Genomic DNA, 19,094 nt, shown 5'->3' with positions numbered 1-19,094 from the left:
ATAAAAGCCCTCAAGTCTAAACACTCATCAGCTTAAGCATTTATGTATGTATGTGTGTTAAACTCTCATTATAGAACACACCAGCAGATACAGATACAGCGGGTCATGGAAATGGCTGGCTGATGGCATGCTGTGTGAAAAGTGGTAGCATTACTGTCAAAGCAGTCTGTGCTCTTGACTGCTATTAGCTTAAACTAGTTTCTTTCACATCCAGATGGGCACATAATGGCTGTTTCCTCTCTGCCGTGAGCTCTCTATTAATGCCTTTAGTGCCCGGGCAAAGCAGGCCTTTAGCCGGCAGCCCAGTCACACTCGCAGGTGCCACACTCACACACACACATCCACACGTATGCACACAAAGAGCCTCTCATGGCACTAGGCTAGGCAGTTGGCGAAAACAAGACACGCATTTGCATGGCTTTTTCATCTCTTAAAGCGCCAAGCAACACTTGCTCAAATGAATGCTCCTCTTAAGGCCTTAGATGTAATGATTAATTTTGCCACTGAAAGTGAAACAGTCTGTATTTTACCTGAACAATACAATATGCAAATATGTTATTTTCTTAGCAGTGGTGGTCATTTTGCACAGTTTGAGAAGTTAGCTGCCTCTCAGCTCATGAGACAACAGGCCGCTGTGCATTATGCTCTATAATATTCCCTTTTAGCTGTTGAGTGCTGAAATGGACCGATATCGGATCTCATAGCGCTTCAGATATATAGGAGGCGTAATTAAATTAGCCTAGCATGAATGTCGGCTAATGCATTTCCAGCTGAAGAGCTTATGAGTCTGTCCCAAATATTACCAGGATAAGGGTTAGCTTTGTGGTCACAGGCCCTACTCTGACCCACTGACCAGCATGAACGACCCTGCGTCAGCACAGGCAGTTAATCAAGAGTGCAGGACCCATTTCCTACCACCACTTCCCCCAGAACCATGCTGACCTTTTCCTTAACTTGTGACCCGATCACACTGACCCAGGGCCTGTCCATGAAGTCTGATATGCTTCAAAACTGAAAGAAATACTTGTTGACATGTCGTAACTTTTCATGGTGTTGTCACAGTGTAGGATATTCCAACTTCAGTACAGTGCTTTGGACCATATCGATATTTGATATGGAGTTGACTGGGAAGCAAAGTTTAAACAAATGTTTGATTGCACCAGATGCAATTATTGGAGACAACTAACAGCAATTGATTGTGCAAAAGCAACAGGGTCTTAAATGTGACTGGATTAAAGTTCAGGTTGGCTTATAAATTATACATTAGCATTAGGAACTCCTCTGAGCCAATTGACAAGACCTTTTTTAGTTTTGTTTACAGTGACAATCAAATAATATAAAAATCGGAAGATACATGCTTCTCCGATAAATGCAAAGCCATCCACTGCCTCCTTTTCAAACCGTTGCCGGGCAGCCGACACACTCTGAGGAAAGCAACCACCAGTACCTCTTAACAGACATCTGTGGCAGCCAAAATTCCTTGTCTACCAACATGTAAATATTACAACCAATTGTGGTCTCTCTGACTCCGGCTGCTGATGGCTTGGGATTAAAACTGGCAGCCCCCGGGTCATAGTAGTATTAGTCGATGCTGAGACCCGATCAGGCCAATGTTTACAGCAGCTCTGCGTAAGGCTCTTTGCTTACAGGACGCTGCAGTACCTTGTTTAACCACTAAATGTAACTACAGAGCTTGCATGCGATTGCAGCTAACAAACACCACCAGTCAAACAAGACCGCAAATGGTTCAGACAGCTTCTAACCACAACCAAATGTACAGCAGCAACAGTTGGAAAGCTAAATCCTAAAACCTAAATCTCGCCCAAAATGATGGAGTTTTAGCACTTGATCAGCTCCTTTTGGTCATACTTCCACAGTGCAGTTCTACACAGGAATCCACGGCTGTCGCAGCTGGTGCTTGGAGTTCAACAACGTTTAAAATTTGTCAGATTCCAAAAAGTGAAGTACATTGCCTTTTGACAAACAATGCACATAGCATTACAAAAGCCCCGCAGGATAATCCATTACCTAGAAAGATTAAGCCGATATTATGGAGATACAACCGAAATTATGTAACGCGAGTGTTGATTTAGAGTCAGTCTTTTCAACTATACAAGAAAATGAATGATTTGTCTCATTTGAATTCATGCGTATATTTTTTGGTAAAAAAAAAACTTTTTTCTATTGTTCTTTTTTCAGGAAATGTCTCAGCTGACCATGGCGTATTATGATTCATTAGATAGCTGAAATCCTTTCTCTGTGCAGAAGTCTATTTTGCCTCAATCCCACTATACTTAGGAAATGGAGTCTACCGGAGACACAGGCTGTACATTTCTAGTTATTTGCCAGTTCTCTTTGTGCGTTGGCACACAGGCAGATTGGCCGTGATTGATGTCTGTTCAGACTCTTCCTTTAGACAGCCCATTAAAACGCTCCAATACGTAAATGGCCCAAATAGGTCATGAATAAAAGAACAAGGAGCCGTATCAAAGTCTGTCATCAGTGTGTCTCTTTCCCTCTCCCGCCCTCCCTTCCTCTGTCTCACTCTGTGGTACTTTACCTGTCAGGCCAAACGACCTCCTCTAACCTCAGTGTTTGTATATGTCCATGATTATATTACATTTCTTGTGCTCTGGTAGCATCATACACTCTTTCTCATTGGGGCGATAGTTGACTGATGTTGCTCTGGAGATCATTACCTTGGGGGTGGGGATTCCAGGTTCTTACCTACTTCAAATTGTTATTTGTTCATGATGTCTTGGCAGTACAGGAATAATAGGAGCAGCATTTCTCCTAATAGGCCTCAAATGCTTTTATGCTTGGATGAACTTCAAATGTTAAAATGTAACTGTCTGGTTAATGTTTGCTTCTTATTGTTTATTTTTTGTGGAGTTTTTGGAACAAGTAAGAATTATGTAATATAGGGAACATCCTTTCTGTTTCGTCATCAATTAAGGCGGAGTTACAGGCGCAGATGAACTGAATTTTGAACCACTAGCCAGATTTGAACAGGTTTTTATTATCATAAAATGGGCTTTATTTCACATATCACTTGTTTTGCCCAAATGCTACAATGAGTATGTGTGTGTGAAAATGCCTGTAGAAGAAAAGGTTAGAATTTACTTGCATTTCAATTTACATTCCTGTAAAGATTTGATTGCATTTAGCATTAAAAGCATTAGTGATCTTAGGCTGTTGGGTAGTGACCCCACCTCATCCCATCCCAAAAAAGTATGAGTTTGTTTGAGCACCATCATTCCAGAGAACACAGCTCAGTTCTTGAGGCTTTACACTCATCTAGTCCACACCTGGAATGGTGCCGATAGGTTGATGTTCATCTGCTCCGGATAGTCTTATTCTTGGCAGTACTCCTCTACAGGGACTAGACAAGCTTTGTATGAGCATTTGCACATCTCTGTCAGCAATGGGTGCAAAAGTAAAAGTAGTTGAATGCATTCATTAGAATGGGTGTCCACACACATTTGGACATTTAGTGTATGAAATTACAGTTTTAGAGAGTCTACTTTTTTCCCCTCCTGCTCTCTTTTTCTCTCAGCCATAAATGTGCACCAAGTCATCGTAAAATTATATACTCGGGCATTTCACATGACCCGGTCACCCACCCTGGATTCATATTCCCATTGATGATTTACTGGAGGTTATGAAGGGACATGTCATTTTTCACCGTTTGTGCCTAGTGGTCTGCGTATGTATGACAGCACTCAGCAACTCCCCACTGAAGACTGTTCTGAGAACAGCTGTTTTTGATTCCAAGCCCAGGTGGTTAGTGTGCATGATGGTAGAAAAGGAAGGATTGTGTTGTACTGCCGCCACCTTCTGGGCTGATTAAGTAATACAAGACTTTTATAGAGATATGAGGGACTAAAACATGTGGTATGGGTTCATCTGCTTTCTGCGGCTGTTGAGTAGTGAGTGCTTTCATGTACTTTTCTGTTGCTCTGTGCTCCGGTCCTTGACATTATGCATTATTGAAAGTTTTTGATCTTTAATGGTATGTAAATATCCTGTGATCGTAACATGGGCTTCTCATCCTCTCTGCTCCTTTTATGTGTACCCTTACAACGCATTCTCATGGGTCTCATACACAGGTCTATATTTAGGTTATGTTTAGTGCCAGATATGTTTACATTGTAAATAATGTCCAGTGCAGTTAGCTGACCACAGCCTTCAGTGCAGAATGCATTTCCTTAATGTGCTCATATTACACACACACAAACCTATATGCAATAAGTCATGCTCAGGCATCTAGCCTTTTTCATAGTAAATAGTAGCAATGGGTAATACTAACCAGCACTAAGTAATTATGGTCTTTTACACTGAACAATTGTAATGTAGTTTATCTAAAGTACTGACAATATGTGATGTACTCAAAAGCATATTTTGACATTTTATGATGTAATATGAAACAATAGTACAACATATGCCAATATTGTGATGTAATAATGTGGTATTGCATCATAATGCTACAATAGTATGATGTAATATGTCATGAAATGATGCCCTGTGCTAATATTATGATCTAATACTATGACATTACATCATCATTTCACATTATTATGATTTAATCCATCACAAATTACATAATAATGTAATTACATACAAAATGTTGTGATGTAGACTTTGGGACATACTGTACACGGATAAGCCAAAACATTAAGGCCTCTTATAGATTAAGCAAATGATGAAGACTGTCTAATAATAGACTATGTCAAAGTCTAAGGTGTGTTAGTAACTGAACATTTCAGGCTTTTTGTAGAGTTAGATGGAGACAAAATGACGCGTAAAGATATAAGCAGCTTTGACCAAGGCCAAATAGGGGTAGCCAAACATCTGGGTCTGAGCAGCTTCAGAACTGCATGGCTTGTGGAGCACTCCATTTCAGCTGTGATGGTAATTACCGACTGTGATTTAGGGAGGGACCAATCAAATACCGGCAATCAGGTAATGGGTGCCAAATGCTCATCAATGTGTAAGGGCAGCCAAGAGTTTCCCCATCTGTGTGGAATCATCTGAAGTGCTACTGTGTCACAACATTTTATTGATGGATACAGGAGGAATTTCTTAAAACACAGTGCACACTAAACAGCATAGTGTTTCAACATTGTGCTCTCTAAGCATTGTCTCTTCCCTACATTTTTTTTTTTTTTTTTTTTTTTTTTAGAAGCGGAAAGGTTGAATTGCAGCGCAGTCATGTACTTTAAGTCTAGATGCTTTGCTGTATGCTGCATACTGACTTATTCTGCTCTGATGTTCAGCACCTGAAAAGGCCTACTTGACTGTCACTCTGTGTCCCTTGGTGGATTGTATCATTACATTAAGTTTGGCCAAGCTGAAGTGGTAACCTTGAGAAAAAGATATATATGACTTGCTGTGCTTTTGATTACACATGCTTTGAATTGCTTTATGAACATTGCTGTCATCCAAATAGTCCTTTACAGTATTCTGTCCATTGGAATGTGCCATTATAAGTGGGGCTGACCTATCCTTTGCTGTCATAAGATAACTTTGCAACCCTTTCCCCCTCTTTTGAAAACGCTAGCCTCCTTTTACGTTGTGTGAACAATTCATGATGAATAGATCAATAGAAATGGTTGAGAATTACTTGCAATAAATTCTCACAAGATACAAGGTTTTATTACATAGGTCTGTCTGTCCTTTTCTCTAAACATTATATTATTGAATTCTAAGAACTGGTATTCATCTCTCTTAAAGTTAGGTAGGTACCACAGGTACAAACTTAATATTACATCTTTCAAGGACTTGATTTTCTCCTGCAACCAGTAGCCACTTAACGTAGGTGTCACTCTAAGGCGCTGCCCAGGCATCAGGGCAGTAAAAGTTGTGGAGGCACTTTGTGGAAGAGCTTGGCGCTGCAGTAAATCCCTGTTAGGAGAGCGTTTTGGAGCTGCTGTATTCTCAGTCATGCACGCCATGTGGCAGGAAAGCTGAGTGCGGATCATGTAAATGCAGAGGCAGGCGAGGCGCAGGCGGCCGTAATGCTCCAGCCTTATGCCTGGAGAGCAGCAGCAGATTAGAGGAGGCTCCAGCAGCTGCAGCAGCACGGCCGCTTCCTCAGCTCTGCCACTGCACAGCTCAAATCCACCATCCCGCCTGCCACTGCGGCTCCACAGGGGGCTGCTTTCCGCCAGTGCTGTAAGAGCGAGTGAAGTATTACCGATACCTCAGTCTTCTACTGCAGACCCCCAGCGCGCGGGCTTAAATGCAAACCCCCCCCCCCCTCCCCGACTGCTATCACCTCCAATAACTTGTCTGCTTCTTAAAGGCAGTGACAGGCTCTAATCCTGAGCTGTCCTCCACACACATATACACACACTCGCACATGCGGAGGATCAATAACTAGGTGTTACAATGCTGCATTGCTCATGTGTCATCACGCCTCAGATCAGCACTGACAGTAAATGAGTCTGACCTGCTGAGACTGGACTGTTGACATGCTGATTGATGTCTGTCACGTCTTTGTTGAGATTATAGTGACGGACAAAGAAGGTTGAGCAATATGGCAGGAATATCACAATACGCCAAGATGTTTTTTTCGTAGTGCTGGCTGATGTAGTTTCTATACTAGTGTTGCTGTCTGACAACAGTGATATTGACCGATGACAGAATCAGTATCCTTGGGGAGGATGCTGTAGATTGATTTAAAAGACCAGGTCTAAATGAATAGTAGGTTTCATTTCTGGAAATGTGGTTTCGGTCTGGTTAACCATCACATTACACTATAAGGCTTCCTTTTAACAGAAGCAGAACTGAATAAAACAGTCAAAACCAGCTTTGTCAGATTTGTAATGGCCCGACATACCAAGCTGACTGTTGACCATCGTATGCTGCCAAGCCATCAGTGAGCATTATTGGACCTACTGTAATTTAGAGTACAGTATGTCACCAGTCTTTGTCCATGCTGTTTTGGGCAATTGTGTTTGAGAGAGCTTTCTGATTGGCTGCACCCACACATGAGAAGAGAATTTTGAACAAAAGGGTGCAAGCAACGCTCAAGGACATTCTCCAGATGATAAATAAGAGTTTAGTGTTTTCATTGGAACATAAAAAAACCCATAACATCATACATGAATCTATATAAAACCATTGCGGAAATGCTCTGTTTTTACCAGCAGGAGGAACCGCACACCTTTCTTTGTTTTTAAACCAGCACTGAAGAGTGCATTCAGAACGAGATGAGGATATCGCTAATGCTAATACACACACGCTGTAGAAATCCACATCATAGCTCCCTTACCTCAATATAAAACGAGGTTATTTCACAAAAGTTATTTTACATCAGTATTCAAAAATAACAACAAATATCATTCCAGAGTGCATACTACTACTACTGCACTCACACAAAGTGAGTTGACTGCAGTGTTTTAAAGGAACTGGGAACTGAATGGTCGGGGAGGTGAGTCAGACTGGATTATAAGATATTAAACACTCTATAAAACTCATTTTAAGAAAACAACTAAACTAAATAGATGAGTCTAGAGTGTTCTATTCTAGAAACTGTTACTAAAGTGAATTTACTAATAAGCAGTGTTCATTAGCAGTTCATCTGATCTAAACTGTTTTATTTATTCAAAGACAAAGAGCAAATCGGTATCTGTAAATATTTCAGTTTTATATTTCAACTCTACGGTCACTTAAGTCCATGATCATAGAGCGTTCTGCAGAGCTGGCAAAATGTAGACGGCCGTCACCTTTTGATATGAAGAGCAATTGTCTTTCATGCAGGCACATAATGCATGTGTGGCCCTTAAGTTATAATGCATTATATATGTCTAAGTTTGCAGGAAGGACAATCGTCAGTATGTTATTCATTTTTGTTAATAATAATAATTGATCCTGATAGCACTGTCATATTGTCACATCACCCACCCCTGGACAGGAGGAAAGAAAGAGGAAAGAATGTCCTCTTCTAGTTAAGGGTCACTTTTTAAATGCTCTTTGTGTAACAGCCGCAGAATCTGGAAGTGGTTGGGACTTTATTGCAGAATACTCTTTAGTGCAAGTGATGACAGGCCTTGTTCCCCGGGGTCATTTTTTTGTTATGACTTTCAGAGTGATGAGTGGGTTAGTGTAGCAGACCATTTCGTGCCGCTGTTACCCATAAAAATGTGCTGTTAATGTCATTATCTAGCTCGTTCCACAAACTCCCCAGGCACTCAATGCTCCCAAGGGCACTCTGAATTTGCCATAATGATATCAAAATGTCAAAAGGGCAAATTGCTGTAATTCAGTCCACAGATAGTGAAGTGGCCACATTACTAGGGGCAGCAGTCTTTTCCCTTTGTTTTGGCAACATGCAGGGTCATCAGTGCAGCTAGGTTTGAATGGAGCTCTTTGTTCAAGAATGAGAAAGCATGATTTTGGACTGCAGATTATGTTATAGGGATCTATAGAGATCTGGATATGATAGTATCCAGTGCCATGCCTGCAGGATTTAGCTCCAACCCTAATCTAATGTTAATGAAGGCTTTCAGGAAAGGAACTAATGATGTGAATTTTGTCTTCTTGCAGAAAATTCTTCAACATCTACCAGAGAAAATCAACAGTCGATGGCAGTTTCACAGTATAGGTAAGTGCAATCACTGTTATTGAAAGACAGAGATTGAAAGATTTGGTCATGAGGAGGTCAGAAAAAGCCAAGACTTGTTGAGCCTAATTCATAAGCTTGTCAAGTCTCTTCGTAAACATCTAGACACCTTTTGTTCCTCACGCCTTTAACTGATTTTCTGGGCAGACTTCTTTCATTACTGAAAGATGTAGCCTGAGTCATTCGACAGTCTGCTCCGCATGGAAAGGTTTGAAAAGCTTTATTATTCTGAAATAATCAAAAAGGCTATAGACAGAATGTTGTATTATATAACTGAGCTGCGATACTGTGTTAAGGCAGATTGGTACAGTCTTGCTAATTTAGAAGGGTGGTGATTCTTCCACTAGAATAGCCATATATAAACCTATGAGGCATTGAAGCAAATGATTATCTGCACAACCTGCCTTAAGCTAAACATTAAGAGTGAAAAAATAATTAACTGCAGAACAAGAGAGGTGAGTAAATGAGAAATGCAAATGAGAAGCATCATTTGAAATGCAAATTACTAATTGAATTATGCGTCGCTTGGTTTCAGTCTCCGTGGCAGGAAGGCTTGTGCGGGAGGCGGTCACCTCAATTAGAATCCTCCGGCCGCTGTTAGTGTCTCTGTTAAAGTGCTGAGGCAGAGATTGATGTGACTGTTTGCCCTGGGGGCTTATTGTTGTGATCCCCCTCGCCCCTTTGGGCAAACACAAACACATTTCGGTGCATGAAACACCTGCTCAGAGCCATCCTAAAGTCAACATGTAAAGGAATTCCTCTACTGAAAAATGTTTCAGGCTTATGCCAGAATGCAGAGGATTTATTGATCAATATCTTAGAGTTGTATGTAATATAATACAGTACATCTGTAATGGTGACAAAAATACTAATGACCAAAGTTAAAAGAGAGAATCTTTTTGACTATTTCCATTAGTCCATTTATTTTTAATGTTTAACACAACATAATTGATTAAGACCAGATTTAAATGAAGGTTTTTGCGTCTTTCTTAAGAGTGATTGGCCTTTCAACGTCTCAGTAAAAGGGGTTCTTTGGCCTGTAACTTTTTTGGTGCAATGTAGAACCATTTAATAAAAAAAAAATGGTTCTTTAAAAAAACCCATCTACAACATATTTTCCTCATAGTGAAGAACTCCTTTAACCAGGCATTGAACTGTTGCCTTTACTAAAGGAAAAAAGGGTGTAGGCTTTTCTAATGCTGTGTTCCATTTACCTTGGAAATTGGATGTCAGAGCTGGGAATGACAACACATCTGAATTGCCTGCGTTCCAGTTCCGAGAACATTCCAATCATTTTTCACTATTTTAAAACAAGACAAACAAAAAACTTTATCTAAGACTTTGGGGTTTACCATAACTGAATTGACAATCCTTTACTGGTGTTATTTTGGTTAGATTCACCATAAATGTCCCACATTTTATGTCTTAGTTTTTCATTTTTGGCATTGTCCCATGTTGGTATCATTAGCCATACCAGTTTTTCTAATACATTTTACAGTATTTTGTGCATCCAAACACCATGGAGACACTGATAGAAGTTGAAGTTATGTGTATGACTGCTTTAATGAGACACACATGGATTCTCATAACATGCTAATAAACTGTATAATACTACTGCTGTTATTACTGTTAATGTGCAATGCAGTCATCTGGGATTTTAAACTTGGGTTTGATGAGGCTTTACTGACCTTCAGGAGTTCTGTAACGTCTAAATATTTGTTAATTGTTTTTTTTTATATACCTTACGTAGGTATGATGCAGAAATTTGCAGCATGAATGTGCATGCAGTAATTCATAATTGTGTGTTAATAATTAATCATTTTCATGCCTTTATTGTATGTTGGTATTTACTCAGCACTAATGTTGTTTGTTCTTTACCTTTTTTGTAGGTTCTATTCTCAAAAAACTTTTGCACACTGGAAATTCCTTTAAGGTAAGACTGACAAATAAATATAACTGTAGTATTCCTGAATCAGATCACAGCCTGTGTTGTTGTATTTAGGCACAACAAAACGGTTCTATACTACACTGCATTGTGTAATTAGGTATAGGTATATACTTAATGTGTTTTTAATGCATATGTTTGTGTATGTGAACGTAGATCCGTTGTGAGGGCATGCGGCTGTTCCTGCTGTGGCTGCAGGCCCTGCAGACCAACTGTGCAGAGGAGCAGTTGCTCATCTTTGCTTGCCTGGTGCCTGGCTTTCCTGCAGTGCCATCCTCCAGAGGTCCCTGCACGCTAGACACCATCATCTACAATCCTTTCTCCAATCCCCCTGATGGTAAGACAATGATCATGCGTTGCCTAGCCCAGACTTGATGCCTTTCCTACTACATTTTCTGGTGATAATTGAGTTGAGACAAGCAGTTCAGCCAGCACCTTTAAATGGTTTTGTCCTGCTTGGATAAAACTTGGACATGAATAAACACAGTGGATGTGTTTGGATGTTCTTTTGATATATAATCAAATCACCAAAAACCTTCTGTAGCCGTCCATCCCTTTAATCTCCACCCCACTGTTCACTGTGCTCTTAGGAGACTTCATCTCACACATTTCTATTAACCCTGTGGCTTTATTCCTCAGGATGATGTATGTTTTATTTTTTTATTTTTTTTCCTCTGTGCCCTTTAATAATAGTCTTGTGTGTGGAGGTACTTTTGTTATGATGTCATTATCAAATGCTGCCTCTGGGAGAAAACAAGACACAGATAAATGCTGAAAGGAATGATTTTCTTGGATGTCTCGTCTCAGAATTTTCTCTGTGTCCTTGAACTGTCCAAATGCTAGAAATTTCTAACCGTCCTTGTGTCTTTGCTCTTATGACCAGAAATCTGAATAGACTTCAGAACTGAAAAGGCTGGATGAAAAACTCCAATTTCCACTCAAGTGGACTTTCCTTGGTTTTCAAATGACTAGTTCAGTGGTGATAGAACTTTATTTATAATAAAAACAACCTAATAAAAGGACAGACTGTCTAGAGTCCTACCTCTATTGAAGCTTTAGCGACTTCTGAACTGCCCATGGACAAATGCTGTTATATCCTACGCAAAACTACCACTTCTCTTATAGCGTTATAAACAGAGACTATTTCAAAGCGATGAAAATTGAATTGCTTGCTTTTCTTCACAAAATGCCTTTGACCAGCTACAGACTGTCAGACTGTGTGTGTGTGTGTGTGTGTGTGTGTGTGTGTGTGTGTGTGTGTGTGTGTGTGTGTGTGTGTGTGTGTAGCCAAGATCGTGCCCGAGGAGATCACCCCACTGGTGCCTGCTGTTCCTGGGGAGAAGGTAGCAGATGACCAGACTTGCTACATCCTCCAGACTGTGCTTAAGTTCATGGTAATTCAGGTAAGAGGTGTTACCACTTTCTGAAAGAATTGGAATTTGTAAACTTGAAAATCCAAGTGGTCTTTATCTGTGGACATCAGGTAATCAGTTCATTAGTCTTCACTCTGAATCTGAATCTCCGTTTCTAGGCATCCAGTCTGGAATGGCACAAGAAGGACAACCAGGACACAGGCTTCAGGTTTCTCTTCACACTCTTTAAGAAGTACTACTTGCCTCACCTCTTCCCCTCCTTCACCAAGCTCACCAACCTCTATAAGCCACTGCTAGGTGAGTTTCCCCCATATCTCACTGTAACATCAACCAGAGCTAAGAAAGTGCTAGCAAGGGCTTACATGTGGGTGGGCGTGACCTTTGTCACCAAGATTTTTTTTTAGCAAAATCCATATGTACAGTATCCAAAAAAAAGTGTCAAAAGTTTTTACCATCATTTGCTAGAATTTATGTTTTTTTTTTCTAGCAGTTTAATTTTGATCTACAATGTCTTGACATTTTTAGTCATATGGTGTTATTGCTCTATGTGTACTATGTGTAGTTCTGAGGGGCCACTGTTTCTATAAAATGCCTGGTTGAAATGAGCTTGAGTGTCATGGTCTTGACATGTAGCGCTATACACATAAGCCCACAATAGAGCACCATGCCTGCAGTGCTCTTACCCACATGTTCCTTTCCATCCATTAGCTCTAATAAAGTATTCCCTTTTAGGACAAATGGCAGTCCCTAGTGCTTGCAGAAGTTAATTGCCAATTACCCCAGAAACCGTGCTTGAATCTTATGCTTTTTGAACTGAACATTGAATTTCTTTATGAAAACAGAATGCTGTTTACTGGGAATGTATTTGAAATGAATTGTTGGATATTTTTAAAATGATTTGATAGGCAAGAGTGACTAGTGAGGTTTGAGAGTCTGCTATGAAAAGATGACCAGCGAAATAATATATGATTGAAATGATTTATAATGATAGGTTTAAGTGCCCTTTCCGCATTGCCCTTAAGGCTGTGATTATTTCTTTTTTTAGTGTCTGTAAGATTTATTCTGTCCAATCAAGTTTTGTTTATGCTTTTACTCTTTCTTCCTCTTTTGATTATGATTTGATTTTACTGTGATTGATGCATATATTTTTCATGTATGGGTGTGTATTAATTCACTGTGATTAGAACATATGTTCAGGGTGAATTGTATAGTGAAGTATAAGTTACCACTATTTTGCAAATGCCTTAAGTTAATCTTAAGTTATTAGAACTTGAGATGTGCAAGCATAATGTAGTCTGTTAAAGCAACATTATGTAGCATTTTTATTTTAAGAGAACGGCTGCAACAGCATTGTAATGCTCCACTGTTGTGTAATAGGGAGAATAGCGTCTCTATCATTGCTACTTCCACATGCTTCTTTCACTTTCAGCAATGGTTTGGTGTCCCTCAGTATGTCCGGAAATGCATGGAAGAATCTTTAGGGGCGTGTCCTCCTTTAGGGGTGGCTCAAAGTGTATTCTACTTTCCGCCTGTACATAGGGCCCATGAACAAGAACTACCAATTCTCTCGTAATACTGTTTTAAGATACCGTACATCCGATGAAAAGAAAGTTGCAGAAGAAGGCTTGTGATTGGACCAGGTTCTTACTTTTAGAGACCTTTGTCCTAGCTCAGATTAAAGGGCTAAAAGGACACAGTGACAGGTTGGATAAGATGGAGAATCAGCGAAGTAGCGGTTAACAGGTTCAAAGGGAGATGGACAGCATAAACAAGGCCTTATCACAATCGAAGGGGGAAAAGCTACTTTGCTCCCCCGAGGCCATAAAGCAAGTAGAATACATTCTCATTCAGCTCTTCACCTCATTACTCACTTTTTTCTTGAATAAATATGGCAGAAGTATTTTGGACTCTTTGAGTCTGATTTTCCTTTTTAATGCGCCTCTGTCCTCTCTTTATTCTCTCCATCCTCTCAGACCTCCCGCACCACAGACCAAAGCCCCTCTACGTGCCAGTGTCACGCAACAATGAGAGCACATTCTGCACGCGAGATCAGTACCTGGCCCCTCGCGTTGCCTTCATCACCTGGTTGGTCAACTTCTTCCTGGAGAAGAAGTACGTGAGCACAGCTACAACCAGCACTAAAAATGGAGGAGAAGTTCTTCCCAAGATCATCCAGGTAGGAGAAACACTGACATCAGCCAGCAACATTGCGAGATGACTGAAACCATTTCTTTTCTTCATTTCGACTTCCAAGAACAACTTTCAGACTTCAGTATGTCAGTATTTCTATTGAGTGGATGTTCTTTAGAACAACAACAGCTTGTGTTGAAGTAAAGTTGAATTGCTGTAAAGACAGAGGCCGGTGTATAGAAAGCTTCTTAGAGTAGGAGACCTGTCAAGGATCAAATTACTCTTTTATTTATGATGACCTTGCCGACAAGGACAGATCCTAGATCAGCACTGTACTCTTAAAAGCTTTATGAAAACAGGCTGCAAACTGCATGATATATCAAACCCAAAGTAATTGGATTAAGAGTCGTGATCATACCCAAAGTAGTCTTTCTTTTGTGCCAGTTCAGACTCTTATCAGATGCCACGTTTCCCTTGTGTTCTGTAGAATTTTGAGTTGTCTCAGAAGCGTGTTAATGGGACTTATTTTAACAATAATCATAGATGTCTCAGCTACACAGATGCTTAAAAAAGTGGTAGTCCAATAATTCATTCATCAAATTCAGTTTCAGCGCTACCATAGCCTACTAGGAGTCGAGACAACACTTGCCGTTGTTCTTTCTGGAGGCAGGATGGCCTCTCCTCTCCCCCATGCAGCTACACTGCAATGTTTGGGAACCCTTGTGGTGCTTCCAACAAACCTAAATCCTCTTTGTCAGAGAGAATCCTAAACATCACCTACATCATGTCACTGGTTCATTAATTCATGTTTTTATTTTATTTATTTATTTTTTAGCAGCTTTTAATATATTTTCAAAAGTCATGCCGTAGCAGTAGGAACAGTCTAATACCAATACAGACTTTTATCCATGTTGTGTTTCTTACTGTAACCTTGTGCATGTTTGTGCTTGCGACAGACTGTAACTGCAGGCAGTAGCAGTCAGGAGAAGAGTAGCGAGCAGGAGCCCAATGGGCCAGTGGAGCAGGAGAAGAACCACTCGAACAGCAGCACTCTGTCTGACCGCAGGGCCAGTAACTCCAGCCTGTGCAGCATAGAGGAGGAGCATCGCAGTGTCTATGACATGGTTCACTGCATCCTGCTCTCCACACGAGACAACGTCAACTTCGTCAATGAGGTCTTCCACCAGGTCAGCCTTTTAAAGTCAAGCATGTGTTAACTCTGTGTTGTCATGTGCTTTATATTACTATACTGCCATCTTGTGGTCAGACTGTGATGTACATATGCTTTTAACAAATGTGTTATTTCACACTTTTGAAAAATTTGAAAAATGAACAATGTCGTATTATCAGAATTGACATTGTATTTGTATTCATTTCGCTTTAGTGGAAAGTGTAGTCTGCCTCATGTGGCAAATTTTACACTATTATAAGCTTCTACCTCTTCTAGGCTTTGTGATGGATTAAAACAACGTGGTCTTTGTAACAGACTACAGAGACTTGCACTTTAAAGTATTTCTTCCCTCTTTTGAGAGCACATTTTATGTGAATGGGGTTTCATTGCTTTAGAATTATTAGAGTAAAATAGTAGAACTGATAACTTGCAGCTGAAAACTTTATTTTCCTGTTTATTAAATTGTCATTTTTTGTTTGTTTTTGGTGTAATGATGAAAGTAGTGGTAGCTCACATTTGACACAGATCACTGTTCATGCACCACTCACTGGTGGTGTGCTTTGTCTGTGCAACACAAGTGTGTCATAATGCAGTTGTCGTTATTCCCCTCTTAGCATTGCTTTTTGGATTACTCCATTTCCTTTTCCCATTGCTACCAAACAAGTACACATCTGCATTTATCAGAAACCAGTTGGTACTCAAAGTAGTCCCCAATTGGACTGTTTTGTTGTTTGTAGACTGCACCTTCCTTAACGTCAGACAAAACATAGAAGGGATCCGTTTTTGTTTGTTTTTTGTAATTGTGGCCATTATAGTGTTTGTTTATTTTTTTGTTTAACACAGTATTTTGTTTTATTTTTACTACATGAATACATTTGTTTTGATGCTAAAATATTTTTTTGTAATGGTGATGACCCTGATTTCTTGCTACTGGTCATTTATCTATGATAGTATGATACAGGAGATACTACGTTATAAAGGATAACTGTTTAATCTGTTTGCTGGTTATTGGTAATGGTTATTGCGTTGGTATAAAAGCAATATTGTGTCTCCCTTCAGGCCTTCCTGCTGCCGTCCTGTGAGGCCTCAGCCACCCGTAAGGTGATTAAAGTGTACAGGAAATGGATACTGCAGGAGAGGCCCACCTTTATGATAGAGCCTGAAAAAACAGATCAAGATGAGGAAGAGGCAGAAGAGGGGCAGCCACCTATCGAGACTGACACTACACACTCACAGGTATTAATGCATGTCATGGAGTTAAAATCAAGTCTGAATAAAGTATTTTGTTGTTTTTGTTTCACTATTGCATTTAGCTTTAGGAAATTTGATGTCCCTACAGCTACCTCAGAAGCTGCAGACATCTTGGGGATTTGCTTTGTCTTGGTTGTTTGCTTGATTTGTATTCATGTCCTCATTGATTTCATTACTGTTGTGAACTGTACATTTATTTATTAATTATAAAGCACTGTAAGAAAAGTTTGCTGTGGAGGAGATGTCAGATTCAAATAAAGCAAAGCAGCGCCAAGATTCTTTTTGAAAGTGTTTACTAAATTATGATTACTCAAAACAAGAGCGAATACAATAACAAGTTCAGCACAAAGACAACTTTAAAATCAAGTAATTTGATCATGTAGTATGAACTATTTGATTTGTGGTTTAGGAATAAAAGTATAATAAATAAATCTGTATACATTGAATGAATCCACTCTGATGTTGGTTCCCTCCATGTGTTTATGTGAGTATAATGGGAGTGCTTGTTTTGAACTGACCTGTATGTGCCTATAGGTGATGGAGAGCCACGGACACAAGAGGTCATCCAGCTGGGGGCGCACTTACTCCTTTAGCAGTGCTATCAGTCGAGGCTGCCTGACTGAAGAACAGAACCACGATGTGAAGGCTGGCATCCAGTCTACTCTACAGGTATGTACATGTACAGACACGCACAGAAAAACACTGTGTCTGTGGTCAAACTGAAGATATGACTAAGATTAGTCCTAGTGGCTAAGGGGAGATCACAACTCTTTGTTAGTGAGAGTTTCTTTGTCCAGTGCAAGTCAGTCGAGTTCAGCTCTCAAAACCCACAAAATGTACAAGCTAATACTAAATTGCAAGACACAAAACCTAAATTGTTCTGCCAATCTTAGCTTAGTCTCTCTAGAGACCCATCTCTTTTAAGAGCACTTATCTCAATACTAATTTTACGCTTATTAAAGGTATATGATTGCACTTGAATGTCTTACTTTGCTTTCTTTGACATTCAGGCATAATGTAGTGGATACATCTGGCTCTTGAGTGCTAGGTATGCATAGTGACTTTTGCATTTGTCAGTATCTAAACGCGTTATCTTGAGGCCTGTTAGCTTGGGATATTTTCTGATTGAACTGAGCACTAAGGATAAGAGCGTCTGCTAAATGGCAATAATCAGGGGAAAAAAAAACACTTACAATGTAAAGGCTCATATTTCCAAAATGCTCTTATGACTGATTGAATGACCATTTTTTGCTCAAGCGATATTATGAGTAATTGAAGAAAAGTCAGTTGTCAGTTTTTCCTTGATCATTGCTGTGCTCATACAACTTTTGTTGTGAGACAAGAGAGTAAAATCTTTCAAGACACCACATTTATGTGTAAATGTTTCCTATGCAGATTTTCACATTTTTGATATCTGATAATGCATAATGGAAAATATTTCTTTCACGGAACATGATGTTTATCATGCATGAAGAATCATTCGAATGGAAACATAACTACTGTAAATCATCAGTTAGCGATATCCTTTCTCACTTCGTTTGTTTGTTTGCAGGTCTTTCTGACAAACTCTGCTAATGTGTTCCTCCTGGAGCCATGTCAAGATGTTCCCAAACTGCTGGAAAATCAAGTGGAGGTCTGCAGAGCCGTGCTCAGCATCTACCGTCACATGATCATGGAGCAAAACATGAACAGACAAACTTGGTAAGTCTTTGTCTCCATCTCTTAAGAGTTTATATTAGACTCGCATGCTGACTTCTGTTATTATTTTTAAAGGGAGCAGATGCTTCAGGTACTGTTAAGAATAACTGAGGCAGTGATGAAGAGGCCGCAGGAAGACCAAAGAAAAGACATCTTTGCTCAGAGTCTGGCCAGTGTTCTATTCAGAGTGAGTCAGCAACCTCAACCTCATCATGCTATCACTGCTACAAGCTGTATCTAACTGTTGACCTGAACACACTGACACCTGAGACCCTGTAGGGTTAGCTTTTATAGGTAACAATATTTCCATGTTTTGCTGTGACTTCAGTGATGAAACCCTTTGTTTTCTTGCAGACTATAATTGTGGCATGGGTGCGGGCCAACCTGAGTGTGTTCATCTCTCGAGAGCTGTGGGACGAGCTGCTGGCGGTGCTGTCCTCACTCAGCCACTGGGAGGAGCTGGTGAGTGAGTGGGCCAGCATCATGGACTCTCTAACCGCTGTGCTTGCCCGCTACGTCTACGGCCTGGACCTCAACAACCTTCCCCTCGACAAGCTGTCTGAGCAGAAAGAGAAAAAGCAGCGTGGCAGAGGTTTGTGAATCTGTGTGTGCGTGCTAATGTGGATGCATTACAAGTGTACGTATATTTTGTATAAATATTATTGTAATAATGGATGCAGTGAAATGAGAATTTCAAGCTAAGATCGATATGTTTTATTAACAGTGATCGGTATATTGATATATGTTTTAGTATCTTCTACGTAAACATTTAAGAAATGTAAAAATTCCCAAAACTTCAGCTTAGTAGACTAGCGTTGCTTAATTATTCTGCTCCTGTAGAGTCCTAAAAACTACAAATGAATAAGTATCAGTCAAATCTAAAGATTTGCTATTATTTGT

At 40.0% G+C, this 19,094-nt stretch overlaps 1 protein-coding gene across 6 annotated transcripts in view; it reads left to right on the top strand.

Annotated features, from left to right (window-relative positions):
* The window catches only part of ralgapa2 (Ral GTPase activating protein catalytic subunit alpha 2), a 107,412-nt gene that overhangs the window by 29,572 nt on the left and 58,746 nt on the right, over window positions 1–19,094 (top strand). For all 6 annotated transcript variants that reach the window (XM_072689481.1, XM_072689479.1, XM_072689478.1 and 3 more), the window contains exons 4-15: window positions 8,551–8,608; window positions 10,516–10,559; window positions 10,728–10,908; window positions 11,859–11,974; window positions 12,103–12,241; window positions 13,918–14,120; window positions 15,031–15,261; window positions 16,305–16,481; window positions 17,031–17,165; window positions 18,049–18,197; window positions 18,270–18,381; window positions 18,549–18,786. In XM_072689481.1, coding sequence (XP_072545582.1) covers window positions 8,551–8,608; window positions 10,516–10,559; window positions 10,728–10,908; window positions 11,859–11,974; window positions 12,103–12,241; window positions 13,918–14,120; window positions 15,031–15,261; window positions 16,305–16,481; window positions 17,031–17,165; window positions 18,049–18,197; window positions 18,270–18,381; window positions 18,549–18,786 — 1,783 coding nt within the window. The remainder of the gene's footprint in view (window positions 1–8,550; window positions 8,609–10,515; window positions 10,560–10,727; window positions 10,909–11,858; window positions 11,975–12,102; window positions 12,242–13,917; window positions 14,121–15,030; window positions 15,262–16,304; window positions 16,482–17,030; window positions 17,166–18,048; window positions 18,198–18,269; window positions 18,382–18,548; window positions 18,787–19,094) is intronic.

Source organism: Salminus brasiliensis, chromosome 10 (assembly GCF_030463535.1).
Source record: "Salminus brasiliensis chromosome 10, fSalBra1.hap2, whole genome shotgun sequence".
Classification (NCBI taxonomy): domain Eukaryota; kingdom Metazoa; phylum Chordata; class Actinopteri; order Characiformes; family Bryconidae; genus Salminus; species Salminus brasiliensis.
Note: the sequence above shows the minus strand (reverse complement) of the source record. Positions and strands in the feature narration are given on the sequence as shown.